General features: G+C 41.2%; 1 protein-coding gene across 1 annotated transcript; it reads left to right on the forward strand.

The window, feature by feature from the left end:
• The first annotated feature begins 277 nt into the window (after positions 1-277).
• On the forward strand, positions 278-20,615 carry LOC136260155 (inner centromere protein A-like). Its single transcript, XM_066053787.1, has 6 exons — positions 278-440; positions 992-2,339; positions 2,397-2,489; positions 3,239-3,351; positions 19,691-20,073; positions 20,243-20,615. The coding sequence occupies exons 1-6, from the start codon at positions 298-300 to the stop codon at positions 20,593-20,595; spliced, it is 2,433 nt and encodes an 810-aa protein (XP_065909859.1). The 5' UTR covers positions 278-297; the 3' UTR covers positions 20,596-20,615.
• The last annotated feature ends 536 nt before the right edge of the window (positions 20,616-21,151 follow it).

Consider the following 21,151-nt stretch of genomic DNA (forward strand, 5'->3'; position numbering starts at 1 on the left):
GATCAATCAGTTTCCTGTATTACGTAACTTTGTGGTTGAGCAAGTCTGTACATAACGAGATTGTAAAAATTGGTTTTAATTTGTTGACGTCAGTACAACTCTATTTGCTATTTATGCTACAAGCCTACAACACCCATTCAGCTGTATTTCAAGCATAAAGTTTCTTTGCCGCACAAGTCTCCATATGCCGCATATGAAATTCATTATTAAAAACCACGTGATACTTAAGTTATACTGTATCACCTAGACAACCAAAATAGCCAATCATACCGTCGCATAGAGTTTGAATTTTAATATATGGCCTCGACAATGGCAGTGCGATTCAGTCTGGCGGAAGGCAGAACTAATCTAGAGGAAAAGATATGCCATATTATTAAATCTAAAGAAGAAATATTGAATGAAACCCTCGAAGACTTGTTAAAGGTTGCCCTGGAAAACTAGTAAGTGTACGAGAGAAAGAAATGGCGGGAAAGAATGTACATGTTCTTAGCAGTTTAGATTGTTAAGGAAGATTGCCAAGCCCATTTCATTTGCACTTGATTGTTAAATGATGTACTAGTTTGCAAATACTGTAGGCAAACGGCGCGATAACAGTAAACAGGTGGATCTGGTGATGTTGCTCTGACAACCAGCTATATAACCAGGCTCAAATTTTGGTGCTTGGGTTTTTTTAATTGTTTAATGGGGAGTAGAAATGTGCAGAAACTTTATTTTTCATGGTGTGGTATGTTGTTGATTGTTTGCCAAAAAAGAAACTTAGAAGTGGTCACTGTTGTCTTGCTGAGTAAGAAAATAGTGTTAATTGTTCCCATAAAATTCCACACAGAGCGATTTCTTATTCTTATTTGTAAATTCTTAGCTCATTTTGAGACTTTGGTAATATGTACAATTTGTACAGTTCCTAATAATGTGCAGATTTATGCAACACTTTTTGTTAGGCTGTCCTAAGATGCTTCACCCTATTGAGTTGCATGCTTTTAATTCATTTTAGCACTGGGGAAGACAATGCAGAAGCACCTTGCCTACCGAAGACACCATCCACTTCCAGACGTCTCCGTGGCCGACCACCCAAGACAAAGAAAAAACAAACTGATGATGGTTCTCCAGTATTGACAAGGACTCTTCGTAGCAGGAGTAAAAGAAATGACCAGCAAAAAGATGATACAGATGATCCAGAACCATTGCAGGATATAGGTAATAGCACAGCAGTTAAAAGGTCGTCTGTAAAGGCCGATGAAAATGTTGAAGATTCCTTCAGAAAGAGTAGCAGGACATGTGCTATAAGAGCTTCTCAAGCTATTGCTGAGCAGAGTACTGTGAAGAAGAATGCAAGGAGAAATGTAAAGAGTTCTAGCAGTAATGATGATATTGTCATCATTAGTCCAACTACTGATATGCTGTCAAAGCTGGAGACATTGGACAGCACCACTAAGGAAGATTCAAGCTCTGTGCTTCAGAACACTGTTGAGAAGGAGAGTCCCCCTCCAGTATCTGATCAGGACAATTCACCTGTATTGGAACCAGTTTCATTTTTGCAGGGTAGAATCACTGATAAGAACGTTGTCAACTCGCCAGAACTCACACCACCAGCTTCACACTGCCACTGCCAATCTACCGAAGAGGTTGAACAGTTGTTGATTATTGACGTTGATGATGAATCCACACCACTCGCTGCTCATTCTTCTCATGTTGAGCACTATTTTTCTCCTGTTAAAGAAGTCACGCCCACCACTGCTACTGTTGCATCAAATGCTGATCAAAATACTTCAATACAGTCTTCAACAAAACCAAAGTCAGTTTGCAAAGATGAATTCTTTACACCTCCCGATAATGTTAATAGCGAAATTGCTGGTGAGCACCAGGCTGAATCCGAGAATGAGAGTACTACTGTGTCCAAGCAAATGTCTACAAGCTATAGCCAACTGGACACACCAGAAATTATCTGTGACAGTCATGCAAGTAGCAGTGACTTGGCAAGGTTGACAAGACTCACATCATCTCAACTTAAGACGCCTGACACTGTCACTAAAAACAATTTGACACCTGCAACTGTTGTTAAAAGTTCTACAACTGTCACTCAAACCAGTTCAAGTGAAAGCAGTACGGAAACTCCTGTTACAGTAACAAAGCAAAGTCAATCTAACCATGTCTCTGCCACTGTTACTAAAGTAAAACATAGTGCCAACGTTGCAAGAAAGGCAGCTGATGGTTCACCTGAGTTTCTTACTGCTGTTAAGAGGCCACAAGAATTTCAAACGTGTTCTACCAGTGTACATAGTGGTACTACCAAAAAACAAAGAGTCACACCAACCAACTGTTTCAGTCCAGCCAGACCTAAGGTTATCTATATTATTAGAAATTTGAGTGTTTTACATCTGTGTCTTCTTTGTCTCTAGACTACTGTTCCTGCAGAACCATCTGGACTGCTTCACAGCAGCCATGCCCCACCTAAAAGTACCATTTCAGTCTTTAAAAAGATTCCAAACAAGGTAATTGGATATATGTAGCAATGTACAAGGATCTTATAACATCCCATATAAACAGAGGGAATTAAATTTGGCAGTTGGCAAATTTTCACTAAAATCTGCAAATATCTGAAGGAGATTGAAAACATGGAGAAATCCAAGGGAAGACCTGTAAACCTATGTGGCTTTCTGACAAAGATCTGTCCAACTTTTGGCCTTGGATGCAGCTAGAAGCTATCACTTGCGCTGCCACGACTATTGCTTGGGCTTTCATGACGTCATCTGAAATTCTCAAATGTGGTGTGTACATAATTTAGCATGCATGGTCCCCTACAAGTTAGTAAGAAGAACCATCAAATAAAGATTATATTCGTCAAATAGACATGTTGTTCGATTTGCCAACATTAATTTTTCTGCTTTTATGCTGTCAAGAGCTTCTCTTTTTTATAAACTTTCAGCTGTACGTAGTGTCACAGTTGTGAGTTATTTGCATTTATAATCCTGTGTCTGGTTACAAGTGTGATACTAGCTACTATTTGTAGCATATTATATTATAAGGACCAATACAACTAGCATTAGTGCTGTAGGAAAATTGATCTACTGAGCAATACTATAGCATGGTTGTGTTAGGTCATATTGTTCTTCATACATTAGTACATTTATTTATTATATTGACTTGACAGTAAGCACTGTGTATGATGCATTGTGTTACTCATGAGTTACTCAAGTGTGCATGGCTTGCTAGAACAGTTAACAATTTCATGTGTACCTAGGAACAGCAGATACGAGAAGCTAAGGAAAGACTGGCAGAGAAAAATCGTCGTGATAGAGAACGATTGCAACAATTGGAAAAAAAGAAAGAACAAGAACGCTTGGAAAAGAAAAGGTAACCATGCATCTTGTTGTGTTGGGGAAATTACGTGTGCATTTTTTTTTCTATAATTATTCCCATTTATACTGTAGGGTTGGGTAATATTTGGTTTGTGACATGCAGTTATTGCATGAGCTATTTATTTGATGTGATTATTGCATGTGAAAATTGAAACATGTCCACATAGTTTGATAAGTCTGCAGTGTCAATATTTTCATATTTACCGATACCGATTTTTCACTCATTCCAGGTAGAGCTGAGTGATAGTACAACTATGACTATCACGATTGATAGTAACTTTTATATCACGATAGTACTAACAGTTATCAAAGACACTTAACCTCATGTAAATAGCACATAAATAATCCAATTACATACCACGTATCTGCTTTTTTAACACTTGGTTGGTAAACATTGTTATGTGTTACAATTGTAATCTTTGTTGTGCATGATTTACTAGACTTGCACAGTTTCCTCAACTTCAATACTATCATGTTTGCTTCTGTTATCCATGCTTTTTGACTAAGCACAGGTGCAATTAATACATCGCGATAGTACAATTGTAGATTATCATAGCACGATTGTTACTCACTATCATGATAATTGATAGATCACAACTATCGCTCAGCTCTAATTCCTGTAGCTGATATGCCGATCTTTTTCAATTCTATAGGTCAGGGGAGAAGGAGCAAAAATCATCTAAAGTTTATGTGTGTGTATAACATTAAGGTGGCGGTCAAACAAGAAGCCTTGCAATGTGTAAAACCACATTATGCAATCTGTTAGGTAATAATAAACCCACAAGTACAATTGGTTAGTATGTGGGTGCAACGAAAGCTATCTGTCGCGAAGAAAAGCTAGAGCAAATAGACAGCCAAAGATAAGGGGAGGTCTTACATGCGCATTGAATGCAAAGTTTTGGTGGTAAGTTTTATTCCTGACATGGGTAGTGAGTCTAGAAAACAAAAACGAACGAAGAGCTGTTGCAGGTCGACACTTGCAGCCAAGAGAAAAGCTATAAACGAATGGTAAAACAGCCATACGAGCCCCTAGTGTGACGAATCGACACCTGATCGTGAAAGTAAGTCTTGTTAAAATGTAACATAAATATATCACAGAAAATAATTCACAACTATAGATAGTAGCAGTAGCACCACCTCCAGCACTGACACCACCTCCTCCAGTACTGACACCACTCCAGTTAGTACCACCACTTAAAGTAGTGACACCACTCCAGTTGGTACCACCTCCTCCAGTACTGACACTACTCCAGTTGGTACCACCACCTCCAGTACTGACACTACTCCAGTTGGTACCACCACCTCCAGTACTGACACCACTCCAGTTGGTACCACCTCCTCCAGTACCGACACCGCTCCAGGTAGCACCACTTCCAACATCAGCACTGACCTTGATACTAGTACCTCAATGATGTTGCTCATGCCAGGTTACATCTGGAAGGTAGCCAAGTCATTAGCCTACAGGAGGCAATTCACAAAATCACCAATCACAGTGCTGCATGTCAAGCTCCTGTGGAGTTGATCGGATAAGTAAAGCAGGATGGCCTTAGCAGCACTTTTTAGCTAAATGTGAAAAATGTCGTGAAGAATTCAAATTCACTTCAAGTGATAAAATAATGGTTACAAGGAAAGATGGCACATTTAGGTCAATACATGAAAGTAACATCGCCGCTGTGATGGGTCAAATGGCCACAGGTGGTGGATTCAGCAATCTGGAGCAGTCTCTCAGCATTATTGGCATTCCTCCACTATCAAAGCCTGGGTTCATAGACATTGAGTGATGCTTAGGTCACTTATTTGATCAGTACCTCACTGAACTGATATTAGAAGCTGGTAGGGAAGAAAAACAAATTGCAATTGACAGCAAACGAGACCATCAAGGCATACCCGCTATCACAGTAATTGTCGATGCTGGTTGGAGCAAGAGATACACCAGCATTCTTACAATGCAAATGCAAATTCAGATGTAGGTGTGATTTTTGGGGCTGCTACAAACAAGCTCCTGTACATGGGAGTCAGAAATAAATACTGTGCAGTTTGCTCTATTGCACATAAAAAAAAACAAGGTTGACCCACCTCTGATAAAGTTGAATGTGTGAATCACGCTGTGAAAGGGTACAGGTCAAAATTAGAAAAATAGTAAAAGACTTCCCTGCATTCCATGGACGTGGTGGTCTTACCAAATCAGTTATTGTAAAAATGACACAAGGTGCACGCTGTGCAATCCGGAAGCACTCTGCAACAAATAATGTGATGCAGCTTCAACAGGACTTAAGAGCAGGTCCAAAACATTATTTGGGCTACCGTGAGTCCTGTAATGTGATGCAGCTTCAACAGGACTTAAGAGCAGGTCCAAAACATTATTTGGGCTACCATGAGTCCTGTAACTCTGAGTGGTGTTCTGAAGTAACATTATTTGGGATGCCATGAGTCCTGTAACTCTGAGTGGTGTTCTGAAGTAACATTATTTGGGATGCCATGAGTCCTGTAACTCTGAGTGGTGTTCTGAAGTATCAAGTGGCCACCCAAGAAACATAAAACTTGATGATCTGCCTCCGAACCTCCTCTTTGAAGTGTAACGGGTTGGAGATAGACTAGTGAACAAGGCCCATCAGTTGAATGGCAACAAAACAACAAATTTGACTGAGTGCTTTATGTCAGTCTGCGCAAAAATGGATGGAAGTAAACAGTTAAATAGAATCCAGTCTGGCTCCTTTGAGCATAGATATATGACTGCAGGCTTGTTCATTACTCTTGGTCCAACATGGTGTACAGATACGTGGAGGCACCTTTTTGGTATGCCATCACTTGTAGCTCAATCATATGCTTACAAACGTAAAAGAAAGCATGACAGTGACAAAACCAGGGAAAATTCTGAGCCATACAAGCATGCACATCTGGAGAAAAAGTATCATATAACACCAGCAATTCCAGATGAAGATTATGGGCCAGATGCCACTGCTCCAGACATCACCAGTCGACAAAATCTTCATGACATCTGTGAGTTCCTCAAGTCCCTGTATGTTAGTGATGCAAAAGCTGCTGAGCTAGCTGCTGCTACTGCCGATCAGGACGTTTCTCCAAATAGTTTATGGCAAAGGCTTCAGAGTGTGCAGCTCATCATCTGCTACTGTGGTCAAATGTAGATCGAAGTTTGAGAAATTGGTTGATACCATCCTTTACAGGCCACCTCGGAATACAATATCTGCATTGGAGTGGAGCAGAAATCATGAAGAAGCTGCAAAAATAGCATACATAAATGTCAAAGCCAAAGAAACTTCTTTACCTTATCATGTCCTTCGCACAGGTATACATATCAGCAGCAAACATCCATGGCTGGCTGCATCTCCTGATTTTCTTGTGGAGGATTCAACAGAGACTAGTGACAGGTAACATGGAATCCTTGAGATTAAATGCCCTTATTCTGCAGGGACCATGACTCCATAGACTGCCTGTGAACAATTGAACCGCTTCTGTTGTTCCTTGGTAGATGGATGGGTAACACTGAAAAAAATACATTCCTATTATTACCAGATACAAGGACAGATGGTAATTGCAAACAAACCATGGTATGACTTTTGTGTGTGGACACCAACAGCCTTGCTATTGACAGAATAGACCGAGACACAGACTTTTGGCAGCAGAAAATGTTTTCCAAGTTACAAACATTTTATAACAAGTATTTGCTACCTGAAATTGCTGATCCCGTGTACCCTACAGGACAAATGATACGACCTCTCGAACATTGACGACTTGTAACAGTGCTAGTGTTGTAATGTGGTTTTGAAGAATTGCTTGTAGTGACATATGTTTACTGCGTACGCGTTATGACAATAACTCACCAGTTTCATTGTTGAATTCACAGTAGCAATGATTCCCCACTGGTTTAACAACTGATTTATTTGTTCAAACTCGCAACAATCAGCTAAAACTGCTCCCATTTGTCGGAGCACTACACACTTTCGAGCACACATCAATAATACGCCATAATAACCTTTCATACAAGTGACACAAACTCTTTTAGAGAAGAAAGTCAAACAAAGTACAAAACCACAAGCCATCTTAAAATCTGCATTGATTATGTAACTCGCGCAGTCAAGTGCGTGATCTACACCTGAACTTGGTGAGCAGGTTTTTTCCATGACGGTTAATCGTAAGAGGCCAAAAGTTTGAATGACAATTGCTGGTGGCCTAACAAATGTAGTAGTGTATAATCGTTGTGCTGTGGGTCGGGGTTGTAGTTCTATAGCCGCTTTTAGCAACATTAGCATAACTTCTGTGGGTATCTTAGCACCTATGATGACCATTATACACAGTTACACAAAGAGTGATAAGAAACATCGTTTCCCCAAGGATGGAGAGACTAGAGGTACGCGTTAGTTAATATACTTGACTGAAAGAATGTTTGACAAGTATCTTATAGTATCGCTGTTGATACAAAATAAGCCTTCTTTACAATGCTAGGGCATGGGGTTGTGTCTTATTAATCTTCACTTTAGTTGTGTTCCTTAAAACCTGCATGGAGACAAAGATACAGTAGTTAAAAATTACAATTGTAGGTACCCGTCGCGACCGCTTAACCGCCACCTTAATTGCAATAATTTAATTACTTGCGTGGGTGGCTGATTCTACAATGTTTGCAACCAGTGTGCCACTAACCCCTTTCATGGAAATGAAAGCCAAGTAGTTATAAAACACCTATGTCAGTTTCTCAAACAGAGTTTTGGTGGGATTCCATTGCAAATAGTGATTGGTTAATTGCGTGGGAGGCCGATAAATATAAACAAGCCTAAATAGTTATAAACAGGTACTGTAAATAAATGTTTACCGCTTACCTCTGCATTCACTGCTTTCTTTTAATACTGTCATGTGTTTATTACTGTCATTAATGATTGATTGTGAGTTTAGGTTATCGGCAAATAATTTCCTCTTTGTAGCCAATACCGATACTTGCAAAACCACCTTATATCGGCTGTTACCGGTTATTGATTATTCAACCAATTATCAGTGCAACACTAGTGTTTGTTTTCACTGAGAACTAGGTTACAGCCATATCATATTTTTTTTGTGATATGCCAGGACTAAAAACATGCGATAATTGTATTACAGGCACTTGATTAGTCAGTATTGGCAATTTGCAATCCTATCCATTAGGCATACCATTTATGATGAGGGTTAGACGCAGTTTAACCCAGGTTAACTGGCCGATCGTAGCCCGGTTCTTTAAAGTGTCACGGAGATAGAGGACGGAAATGGCGGCAGGCTATCCGGCATCACGTGCACGGAACAATAAGCATACACAAGCAGAAGTGCGAACTAAAATCAGTGAGACAGTGCAGTAGAAGAGCGATAGCAACAAGAGGAAGACTCTTGTGTGGGATAGTCAGTCAGCTACAGCGGATAACGAGGAACGGAGTAGAGACTGAGGATGGCAGAAAATTGTCAGCAAAGACGCTGCTCAAGAAAATAGGAGTCAGGCCGAGAGTAGCTTCGTGAAGGCTTCACAAGACTGGAGTGGGACAACCGAGACTGACTCGCTTTGCCACCAACAGTCACGAGGTAAGTAGAAGCCCCCGCCTCAAAGGGTTCTCCCTTTAGCCATATGGCTGAGGGATGACAACACAGTTGTGTTCACGTGGCGAAAGAGCGAGGGATAAAGGCGGGGGCTGTGAAAGGGTCGAACGACGCAGGATGGTATCGAAACCACAATTAGACTAGAAATAATAGGGGTGCTGGGCCCGTAAGCGTTAATCGAAGATCGTCGCGGATATGTGCTGAGCTAACGTGCTAGCAGTCAAGGAAGGCCAGCTCAACCGCGAAGATAGTCGATTACGCAGTGTTACGTACTGAGCTAACGTGCCAGCAGTCAAGGAAGACCAGCTCAACCGCGAAGATGGTCGATTACGTGCTGAGCTAACGTGCCAGCAGTCGAAAGCAAAGCCAGCTCAACTGCGAAGATTGTCGATTACGTGCTGAGCTAACGTGCCAGCAGTCAAGGAAGGCCAGCTCAACCGCGAAGATAGTCGATTACGCAGTGTTACGTACTGAGCTAACGTGCCAGCAGTCAAGGAAGACCAGCTCAACCGCGAAGATGGTCGATTACGTGCTGAGCTAGCGTGCCAGCAGTCGAAAGCAAGGCCAGCTAAACTGCGAAGATTGTCGATTACGTGCTGAGCTAACGTGCCAGCAGTCAAGGAAGGCCAGCTCAATCGCGAAGATCATCCATTACGTGCTGAATTAATGTATTAGCAGTCAAGGAAAACCAGCTCAACCGCGAAGATGGTCGATTACGTGCTGAAATGTGCTAGCAGTCGAGGAAGGCAAGTTCAACCACGAAGATGGTTGATTATGTGCTGAGCTCATGTGCCACCAGTCAAGGAAGGACAGCCGAACCGCAAAGATTGTTTATTATATGCTGAGCTGACATACCAGCAGTCAAGGAAGACCAGTAAACCGTGATATATAGTCGTCGATTACATTTATTTAGAATTTGATTATTATAAAGGCTGCACACTTTAATCATGCTGAAGGTCCACCAGTATCCTGCAGGTAGCTACCGGTGGCCAAGTTGATCACATCAATGCATCGATGTGTCAAAAAAAACAAAAAACACTAACGAAACTATCCCTACCACACGTCCCGTTTCTTACCACTTTGGGGTGGACGGTGCTAATGTGTGATACTATTGTTAGCGTACTCAGTTCTACAATAGCATAGTAGACGGTAAGTGAACTATATGGGGAGCTAACATGCCAGGAAGGCCAACGAAGATCATCAATTAGATGCTGAGTTAATGCGCCAGCAGTCGAAGAATGCCATGCAGCTAAACTGGGAAATGATAAACGGCGTGGGTGATGAGAATCCAATATAGTCTCACCCGAGATCCTTGTACAAAAGTTTAAAGTCAGCATACGGTCACCAATCAGTTGTAAACACCTGACAACAAGTATTCGGTATATTTCATGCGAGAAAAAGTCGCTTTCCATTCGTCATCTGGCTTATTTACTGGTGACGTGACATCGCTCACCAACTAAAGCAGTGACCCATCATGCTAAAAGGGGTCACATACTGATTTGTAATGAATGTCACGAAGGTTACAAGGCATCGCACGATGCAGCCATGTGTTTCTATTGTGTATAGTGCCGCACCCTAGCATCAACTGCCCGGAAGTCTCCAATTAGTAGACCTGGTAAAGGGATTGGAAGTTCCAATAGTCCAAAAGCATACTAACATGAGTAAATTCAGAATTTACCTTCACGTGTGTGACAGCGAGCTATATAGTAATCACCTACAGTGCATCAAAATGTGTGAATCACTTAGAGCAGATGAGCTCCCAGGACGATATGGTAATGCCACATTCCCCCCCTGGGTAGTTGTTTCATGATCCCAATTTTGGCCATCCGGTAGACTGAAAGTGGATACAGTAGCTGTTCACTGTGTCAGTAACACTCAAAAGCTGCACAGTGTCTGGTTGGCATGTAATTGCCCTCGTTGCTAGGGTCAGCACTCATCTGGACAGAAGTTGGTCGATGTATGTTGCACTTATAGGACAACTTACCTACCACGTAGGTCAGTTATTGGGGGCAAGCCCCACACTAGTGAGAGAGCCATAAGTCATTGTCAATTACACGGCAATTTACGATCAAATACGAAAACTTCCAGTCATCGTTCATTACACGGCAACTTCATGATTAAATATTTAAAAAACAAACAAACAAAAAAAAAAAACGTACAAGTTCTTTAGTGTTACACAAGGACGCAATAATATACAAAGTAGTGTCAGTCATCGTCAATGTCACAGATGTAATTAACGGTGTAGATTAATGGACTTTCTTATTGGTTCTGGTCATTGTGGAGGTCACGGCAAAGTTAAACAGCGTAGGCTACTGAGCTTATTACACGGAAGTTAAACGGCATGGATTACTGAACTTCCAGTTTTGCTGTCAGTCATTGACTCATCATCAATGTCATGGCGATTCTTCAAGACTTGTATTACAATGGATAGAGATTACTTCCTTCAAATGAATACCAACTAAGAGGCTGCCCACACGTTTTTGGATCTTCGATAGCAGCGGAAGCGCAAACACGCAACTACAGGATAATGCGCACTTTCACGGTGATGATCCAGACTATTTACAACTGGATGATGACATTGATAGCACCTAGTGACAACAGTGATGAAGAGCCACCGGAATACTCACCATTTGAACTGAATGCACAGTCCCCGACACTTCCAACCATAAAATGTGGTGGTATATAAACAAAATTCAAATAGTTACATGGTAATATTGAGGTAGTTATTCATTACCGAAGGAACATGTTCCAATATATGTAATGACTGCCACTGCCTCACTACCTACATAACAGAAACAATGCCATACAGTCACCAGATCATAGACAGCACAATTACAACTACACAGGCTTGCCCCATGATGCTGATAGCATCTGTCTAGTCAAGCAGGTGGTGTAAATGGAGGTAGGCTCAATGCGTAACATCACATCATCACTACAATTTCAGCACAGTTATTACATCGATAAACACCCCTCCCCTTTTAGCCATCGTGTGCTAGGTCAAGCCCATTCACTATTTACTGGCGCATGCAATCCCAGCTCTTGACAGGGCAATCAAGGGTTAGTTTGGGGTCGTTGACATGAGCTGAAAGTAATTCGGGACAGTATAAATGGAGTGCTAGAGAGAGGTAGATATCTAGGTGAGAGGTGCGAAACAAGTTAAGGCCATACGTGTATAGAAAATGCAATACTGATCTTTGAAAGAGGGAAGTCATTAAGTACACGACTGAGTTATCAGTGTTCTTTCCATTTTTAGTATAATGATGGTGAATAACTAGGCTAGATAAAGCGATGTATTGAGCCATATAGCACATACAAGTTAATGAAATGTACCACAAAAGAATGTGCAAGGAGCAAAAGTGTTGGGAAGTACCAATACAGGTTACACTGAATTACGAGACACAACAAAGTGTATATACATACAATGGTCAGGTTAGACCCCAGTATGTCATGGGCAGAAGCACCCAGGACTGTTTACTGAGAATCTACAGCGACGAACCTAATGAGTTTGAACAAGATGAGATTACCTTGGTGCCAGTGGGAGTACCATCGAATGTCTTCGTTTTGAAATTTAGAGCACTGGGCATATTTCTTCACTTTGACATTCAGAGCATTGGGCAGTTGCGGTAACATGATCATTGGACACCACCATGGACTCTACAAGGGACTCTGACATTGGTACAGGTGTATGGTGACAATACAATTAGTACAGTACTTGTATCAAACAGTACAGTCGTACCGTTTAGGTAGGGATCGTGGTGAATGTTTCGTGTGCCGTCCAAAATTCCGCCTTTAAAAATCATCCTACAGACATTTTACACAGCAAAAATAAGCATTGAGATAAAGTGACAGAGATGGATTACAGTATGTTAAATGATGGCACTTCATTTATACAATAGTTTACCAGTACGGTACATGTGTCGCAAAAAGCCTTTTACTCAGAAGGCTATTTCCAAATATTAGCGGGTATGTTAGGGTTAATTGGTAAATGGTATATGGATGTTGTTAATTATGTGATATGACAAAAAGGGGGTGTGTATAGACAGCAGAGTTGATTGTTTAGTTTCGGAAGCTCCTGCGTTGTCGAAAAGTTGCTAATAGTATGCTAAGCACAGTAGGACAAAATGGTGGTGCATACATATGGTTAAGTGAGGGAAATATGTTGAGTGTTTGACAGGACCCGAATCCAGAGCGCATATGATTGAGGGGTCAAAGCAAAGGGTAAGCAAACAAACAAACTAAAACAAATTAAAGAAACCCCCGTTGCTTGGGTGAGGCCTGGATTGCATAGCAACCCAGCCTCTGGGTACAGTGGGCACTGATGCCCACGTGTCTCACCCAAGCCTACTGAGGTCACGTGAGCCGTTGGGGAGGCCGTGGGCATGCAGTAACGAGCAATCCCTTACCCAGCATGGGGGGCAAACCTAGGTAGGTAGTGGGTGTCGTCGTAATGCGTAATCGTAGCCAGTTAAATGAGGGTTAGACGCAGTTTAACCCAGGTTAACTGGCCGATCGTAGCCCGGTTCTTTAAAGTGTCACGGAGATAGAGGACGGAAATGGCGGCAGGCTATCCGGCATCACGTGCACGGAACAATAAGCATACACGAGCAGAAGTGCGAACTAGTTTTCTCCCACCTCTCCTCTCCCAGGGGTATGTCTGAATTCCAGTGTATTGTGCTTAGGCAATGCACTGTGACTGGTGTTGGGTACAGTGGGCACTGACGCCCACGTGTCTCACCCAAGCCTACTGAGGTCACGTGAGCCGTTGGGGAGGCCGTGGGCGTGCAGTAACGAGCAATCCCTTACCCAGCATGGGGGGCAAACCTAGGTAGGTAGTGGGTGTCGTCGTAATGCGTAATCGTAGCCAGTTAATGGAAATTAATCATGGTGTTGTCAAGAGTTCATAATATTAGAAGAGGGTCTTACACTATATATTATGAACTCTTGGTATTGTGAATATAGCTAAATTTGGGGACTATGCTGCTATACTACATGAGTGCATATAATTTTATTTGAATAATTTCTTGAAGGAAATGATGAGCAATTGAGCATATACAGTATGATAATACCTCAGGTGACACAATGCTGTATCATGGACAGTTTATCCCCCCTTGTGCTTTGTAGTACCAACACAATTGTGTAGATTTACAGGTAGTGCATCAGTGGTTTCATGCATAGTCAATTGCATAGTAATAATAATACAAACATAAGGAAAATTTAGGGATCATAGGAAAAAGTAGGGAAACCTGTAGATATACTATTTAATCCCCAATTGAGTCTATTACCATGACTGAATTAGGAATTAAACGTCATCTGTAGTATATCTGCAGGTGTAGGTGACCTCCCTTGTTTCCTTACTTTTTCTCTATGATCTCTAATCAAATTCCTATTTTTTCCTTATACTTGTTTGTTTACTTTTTTGTAACATTATTATGACTGGTGAACCCACACATACCACATCAAAAGAAAGGATGGCGCCAGAGTTTGAGAATATGTTTTCGTCTGGACACGTGCCCCAGCTATATCAATTACTGACTCGAAAGTAACGTGGCCACTACACTTTGCTTTTACCCCAGTTACGCAGCATTAGAATAGAAACATCTCTGCAATCAATCCAGTCACCACGTAAAATACGGACGATTCCCATTTACAAATGTACAAACGATTTCCCATTTACAAAAGTAGGAAAGCCATGCATCACACTACCACGAATCAACACCTTAGGTACACAAAAGAGGACAAAGGTATAATAAGTAATGCATGCGTTTAAGGACATCCCAGGACAAAACAACACAGTGAGATAATCAAGCCCGTAGCCTTAGCCATTATCGAGTTACGCTTTTGGGTTTGGTTATACCTAACCAATACTGCCAAGGTGCCAGGATGGTATTTGGTGATATTTTTGGCTAGAAAAATCCAAACCTTCATAATCTCTACTATACAGTACTACCAATAATTTTTGCACCATACCTCCAAGGTAAGCAGATTGATTTCAGGTGTGTTTTTCATGATGTTAATTTAACCTCAGGTTATAAAACAGTTTAATTGAGAGATTGTAGCTATCCGTGCACTACGCTATGGTGGTACATGTATTGTTGTAGTGTCGGGATTATTAGAACATTAGTAATCAATAATAATAGCACTACAACACACAACTACAATAGCAACTAATGCACATAGAAGCTCTACAATTACATATGTATATGCACGCATACAATTACAGTATAATATATTACATCATAGTTTGTGCATGTGTCCAGATACTACAGTTCCTCCCTCTTTGTTAGAAGGACTTCATGGCCTTCGGATCTTTCAAGAGTGTCTCAACACAGGAGGATTATCCCTGTTCTGTGTCAGGGAGGTATGATTAGAAATGTCAGATGATATGGAACTATCATTTGTAGGTAAAGAAACAAGTCGTGTACGAAATTGATTTGCATGACGATTCCTATCTTTGACAGTGCCTGGGAGCCACCGTTTTCCAGGTCTAAAATTACAAACCCACACTGGATCACCAATCAAGAAGTATCTAGGATGAGTATGGGCATTATATGACTGCTTCTGGCGTTCTAGAGATTTCTGAGCATTCAACTGGCAGGGGTGTAACAATTCCAACCTTGTACACATTTGTCTGTTGTTTAGCATTTCAGAAGGAGTTGATCTGTCACAGAATGTGGGGTGGATCTGTAGTAAGCTAGGAAGTTGGTCACACAATCCAGAAGTTCTGCAGTGGTTTGCGGATTAGCTTTATCTACACGCTGTTTAAAAGTTTGTACCAGTCTTTCAGCCTCACCATTCGAGCAGGGATGATACGGAGCTGTCGTTGTGTGGTGAATTCCACGAGACAAACAAAACTGCTTAAATTTTTTCTGCCGTGAACTGGGGACCATTATCTGACGCAATCTGGTGAGGAATTCCATGTGTGGCAAAGATCTGCTGTAAGTGTTTGATAGCAGTTTCTGTCGTATTGGATTCCATCACATGTACTTCAGGCCACTTACTGTAAGCGTTGATCAGTAACATCCACATCTTGTTTTTATGTGGCCCCGCAAAATCAATGTGTAGACGTTGCCATGGTTTGGCTGGAAAATCCCATTGATGTAATGGTACCTTTGTGGGATCTTTAGCTGTCTCAGCACAATTCACACAAGACTTGACATGGAACTCAATATCAGTGTCCAAAAATGGCCACCAAACATGTAGTCAAGCAAGTGACTTCATTCTAGACATCCCTGGATGGCCCTTATGTAACAATTCTAAGATTGACTTCTGATATTGGGAAGGAATTACCACTTGAAGGCCCCAAAGTAGACAACCATTGCGAGTTGTGAGCTATAAGCGTTTGTTGAAAAATGAAATTAGCTTCTTGTCCAGAGAGTGTGAAGTGGTTGGCCATCCTCTAGCACAAAAACTGTAGACTTGTGATAGCACCGGGTCCCTCGCTGTGGCTGCTTTAATGTCAGTGTCACGAATAGGAAGTGCCTGAAACTGTTGTTCTTCCAGAGCACAAACAATTTCTGCTTCGTCATCTTGTGCAGGCTGTACCTCTTGTAATGGCAGGCGAGACAACCCATCAGCATTGCCATGCTGGGCAGATGGTTGGTACTTAACTTCGTAGTCATAGGCTGAGAAGATAATGGCCCATCTCTGTAAACGGCTGGCTGTCATCTCTGGGATACCTTTCTGAGGATAAAAAAAATAGTGACAAGTGGTTTATGATCAGTAATCAGTTGGAACTTACGACCCAGCAAGTACTGTCTGAACTTCTGGACTCCGAATACAATTCCCAAGGCTTCCTTTTGGATTTGTGCATAGTTTTGTTCAGCTGGTGTCAGTTTACGCGACACATATGCCACAGGTTTCTCTTTACCATCAGGGTAAGTATGAAAAATCACTGCTTCTATGCCCACTGGGCTGGCATCACACGCAAGACTGGGAGGTAGTGATGGGTCGTAATGTGCCAGTACATCAGCTGATGTCAACAATTTCTTAATTGATTCCATTGCCTTGGTATGCTCACTGGACCACTACCACTTTTTGTGTTTCTGTAAAAGGTTATTAAGACAAGCACACTTGGTTGCTAACCCTGGTATGAATCAATCATAGTAGTTCACCATGCCTAGAAAAGATCGGAGTTCTCCTTGGTTCTGTGGGCATGGCATGGCAGAAATTGCTTTGATCTTATGTGGGTGTGGATGAACGCCTGCTTTGTCTAAGACATCGAGTTACGCTCTTTTGAAAGAAATGACACTTCTCTAATTTCAGGCAGAGACCAGCAGTGTTCAGCTTCTCCATTACTAGCCTAAGGTGGCTCAGATGATCCTGTTCAGACCATCCTGTCACTACCATGTCATCCAAATAGCAAGCCACTCCTGTATGTCACCCACAAGTTGCTCAATTAGCTTCTGGAACAGGGTAGGTGCACAACTGAAACCAAAGGGAAGGCGTTTGTATCTGTATAAGCCTTGTTGAGTATTGATATCTGTCAGTTCTGATGATGCCTCCTCCAATGGTACTTGCAGATAAGCTTCAGCCAGGTCTAATTTAGAAAACTTGTGCCCACCATTGAATTTTTGAAAGAGTTCCTCTGGAAGTGGGAATGGATAGACATCATTCTTCAGAGCTGGATTTAGGGTAACTTTGAAGTCACCACATAATCTAACTTTGCCACCTGGCTTCCTGACAACCACAAGGGGGGGGGAGCCCAGTCTGACTGAGAGACTTTCTCTAACACTTGTTGTTTTTCTAGTCTGTCCAACTCTGCTCCTACAACTGGTTTTAGAGCAAAAGGTAGTTTTCTCACTTTGCAATATTTAGGCTGAGTGCCTTCACGGAGAGTCAAGGTAGCATTAAAAGTGGTGAAACTAAGCCCAAACAAGCTTTCAGATCAACCCGAAACGCATTCAACAAGTTGCTACGGAATTTTAAAAATAATTTATTTAATGGAACTTTCTACTGACTAAGTAAGCAACTGACTGACTGATGCCTTCAGACAAGCGTAACTCGATAACAGCTACGGCTATGGGCTTGATTTTTTCACTGTTTGACGTCGCTTCAGCCCGACAGGTGCATTTTGGTATATCGCAGTATGTACAATGCATTCTTCATGGACTTACCAGTGTCCTCCTTTGTGTCCTATTCATCTTTGCTGACAGCGAAAAGTGTCGATTTAGTGATAGCACGTGATGGCTTCCCTTCGTAACGGAAATACTCCATATTTGTCATAGTGGCTATTTTGATATCAGAGGTGCTTTTCAAACAGTTTTTGATTCATACTGCTGTGTAACGGGTTGAACATAGCCGACAACGAAGCGTAATGGATACTTCACTTTTCAGATGATAATTGATATGACTTGGGCGCACAGCACCATTTCTTTCTTTCGGTATGCATGGATTGCAGAGGTGCTTTTCAAACAGTTCTTGATTCAAAATGCTGCGTAACGGGTTGAACATAGCTGACAACGAAGCGTAACTTCATTTTTCAGACGATAATTGGGGCGCGTGGTGCCATTTCAGATGCGGTATGCATGGGTTCACCAGTCATAATTATTATTTACAATAAAAGTTAACAAACAAGTACACAGAAAAAATTGGAATTTTCAACTAGAGTAGGGACACATCGATAAAAAGTACTGAAACAAGCTGCAGTAGTGCACGATATTAATTCACAGTAAAACAATAAGAAGTGTTATTTCTATTGGTAGATCTATGAAATTACAAACGTTGATTATAAGCAGATTTCAACTAGAAATTTCATTTATAAACCAGAAATTAAGTGAGGTGATCAGCCAAGGTAGCAGTGGTTAAGGATGCAGGTGTTAGGTATGGAAGTCCCTGGTTCAAAATCTGGTCCTCTGATGCCTCTCCTGAGATGGGCCGCATTGATGAGCACAGGGACTTTTAAACTTTTAGTAATCTGGTCCTTTTTATTCAGTTGTCCAGCACGTGCTTTCTTTGTGCTGGGGGTGGTAGGCAAGGGCAGTCCATCCAGCCCGGGGGAAAAAAAAAAATCTGGTAAGGTTTTTTTTCCCGACATTTCTTGTACACCTTTTTTACCCCCATGGTGACTGCTCTATTAGAGTATCTCGATCCCTCTATTTTACATTTGTTTGGTTTTTGCTTTATAACTTTGTCGCTGTAACCCTATTGCTATTCAAACTATCAAAAGGCACTGCTACAATGATCAGCCTATCTACACACCAATTTTCAAGTTATTCCTATACTCGGTTTACCCTGTAGCCATGACAGAAGTTTGATCTCTTTTTTTTACATAAATAAATGCTCATAACTCCTTGAATATTCCTCAGATTCACAGCAAACTTGGTACATGAATCCACAATTACATGCTCCTCATTTATGCCAAAGATTGAGACAATCAAGTTACACGTTTGCATTTTATGATAATTTTTGCAAAGTGTGCGAAAAGAAAAATTGATCCCCTGTAGCCTTCCGTACAGCATAAGAAGAAATTAGAACGAAGCTTTGATTGCCCATATCTTGCAAATGGCTGTTGCCTACCCTACCTGGCAGACAGCTATAATACAAAACTGGTGTGCTTTGGAGAAGGCGCCATGGAGCTATGCACGTGTGAAAAGAGCTGTGTTTCTTTCTTCCTGTCAATATACTCACGGTGTGGTGCACTGGCTTTGTTGGCCGCACAACACACTACCGTGTGTCTTGATATATATGCACTAGTACGTGGGTATGTGTGCAATATACAATCTGTGTTGTGAGTACATGTACTATTTGATTTACATATTTAGGAAAAACCAAGAACAGCTTCGCCGGGTGCAGGAACGACAACAACTACATAAGAAGGAGATTGAAGCTAAAAAGGCACAACTACATCAGAAGCTAGATACAATAGATCGTCAGCCAACTACTGCTAACATACATGAAACAGAAAAACCATATAAAGATAATAAAGTTGTGGAAACAAAGATGGATAAGAGGATGAAAGGTTTACAGGAGCACGCAGCTTGGGAGTCAGACGAAGAACATTACCAAGAAGAGGAGAGGAAGAAATATAACAACTATACCAATGAAGAGTATGATCAATATTTTGAGGAGGAAATGCAAAAAGCTAATACCGCAAAAGCTCGAATGTGTTCAGTGGGGAGACTTCCAACCACAACAAATGATCCAGGTATATTGTAAACGATGTGTGTGAATCACTCTATCAAGTATCCAGTAATTAACACTTCAGGTACATGCGTTATTCGTTTAATTCCTATTTGAATTACTTAGTCAATGTGTATGTATCTTAAAGACATTTTGATCTCCATACACTTGTTTGATTGTGAATATCGTTATAGGTGTCCTCCAAAGTAGTACCACGACACATCTGGCATGCATGACTCGATTGTCACAGAATACTCTTCCTGGTGGTGTTGTGGACGTTATTGAGAACTATGGGCTTGATGACCTTCATAGCGATGACTCGACTGATGAAGAAGATGAACCCCGAAAGCCTATTCCATCTTGGGCTCAAGAGAAGAACTTGAAAGCAACTATTGCAGTGCAAGAGGACCGCCCTCTCAATTCTAGTATGGCTGTATTCAGTGGAGGGAGTGATACAGTGGATTTAGGAAGGATTTTTAAGCGGAAAAGGCAACGTTTTTTCAAACGCACTAGTTCTGCACAATGGTCTAGTCCACCTGCCAGCTAGTGATTACAAATGTGTCACGGTTTTGTATGAAACATTAACATTACTTACTTTTTCTCAATTATTTTGTTTAACTTACTGTGTTGCCCCAAACACTTTATGTGTATTTGATTGTTTTCTTCAGTTGTATATAAAATATATTATTGATTATATTTTTTTCTGATATTCATTACATGTGATGTCACCATAATTATAGACAAAATGAAGATATGGAGATAATCTATTAGGGCGGTCGCAATAATCAAAAGTTGTCAAATAGTCACTACATGTATAGCCAGCCTAAGAACAAGATGGATACTTAGACCTGTTTAAAAATGGAAAATTTTGTTGCAAAGCAACACATAATTGTATATTAGTATATGTAATAGGACGGATGCTGTGGTATTTGGGATTAATAGTGCGAGCATTGTAAACAGGAAGGAGTAAAATTGTGCGAGGCGAAGCCGAGCACTATTTCCTTCCTGTTTACAATGCGAGAACTATTAATCCCGAATACCACAGCTATCCGTCCTATTGCAAATTAATCCGACAACCATAGCAACTGTTACTAGGCAACAGA

Source organism: Dysidea avara, chromosome 7, assembly GCF_963678975.1.
Source record: "Dysidea avara chromosome 7, odDysAvar1.4, whole genome shotgun sequence".
NCBI lineage: Eukaryota > Metazoa > Porifera > Demospongiae > Dictyoceratida > Dysideidae > Dysidea > Dysidea avara.

Bases quoted from the DNA above. Each gene is read 5' to 3' on its own strand.
- LOC136260155 (XM_066053787.1), top strand. From the start codon at position 298: ATGGCCTCGACAATGGCAGTGCGATTCAGTCTGGCGGAAGGCAGAACT. The intron at 2,340-2,396 runs GTTATCTATATT...CTTTGTCTCTAG, and splicing joins TCAGTCCAGCCAGACCTAAG to ACTACTGTTCCTGCAGAACC. The intron at 2,490-3,238 runs GTAATTGGATAT...ATGTGTACCTAG, and splicing joins TTAAAAAGATTCCAAACAAG to GAACAGCAGATACGAGAAGC.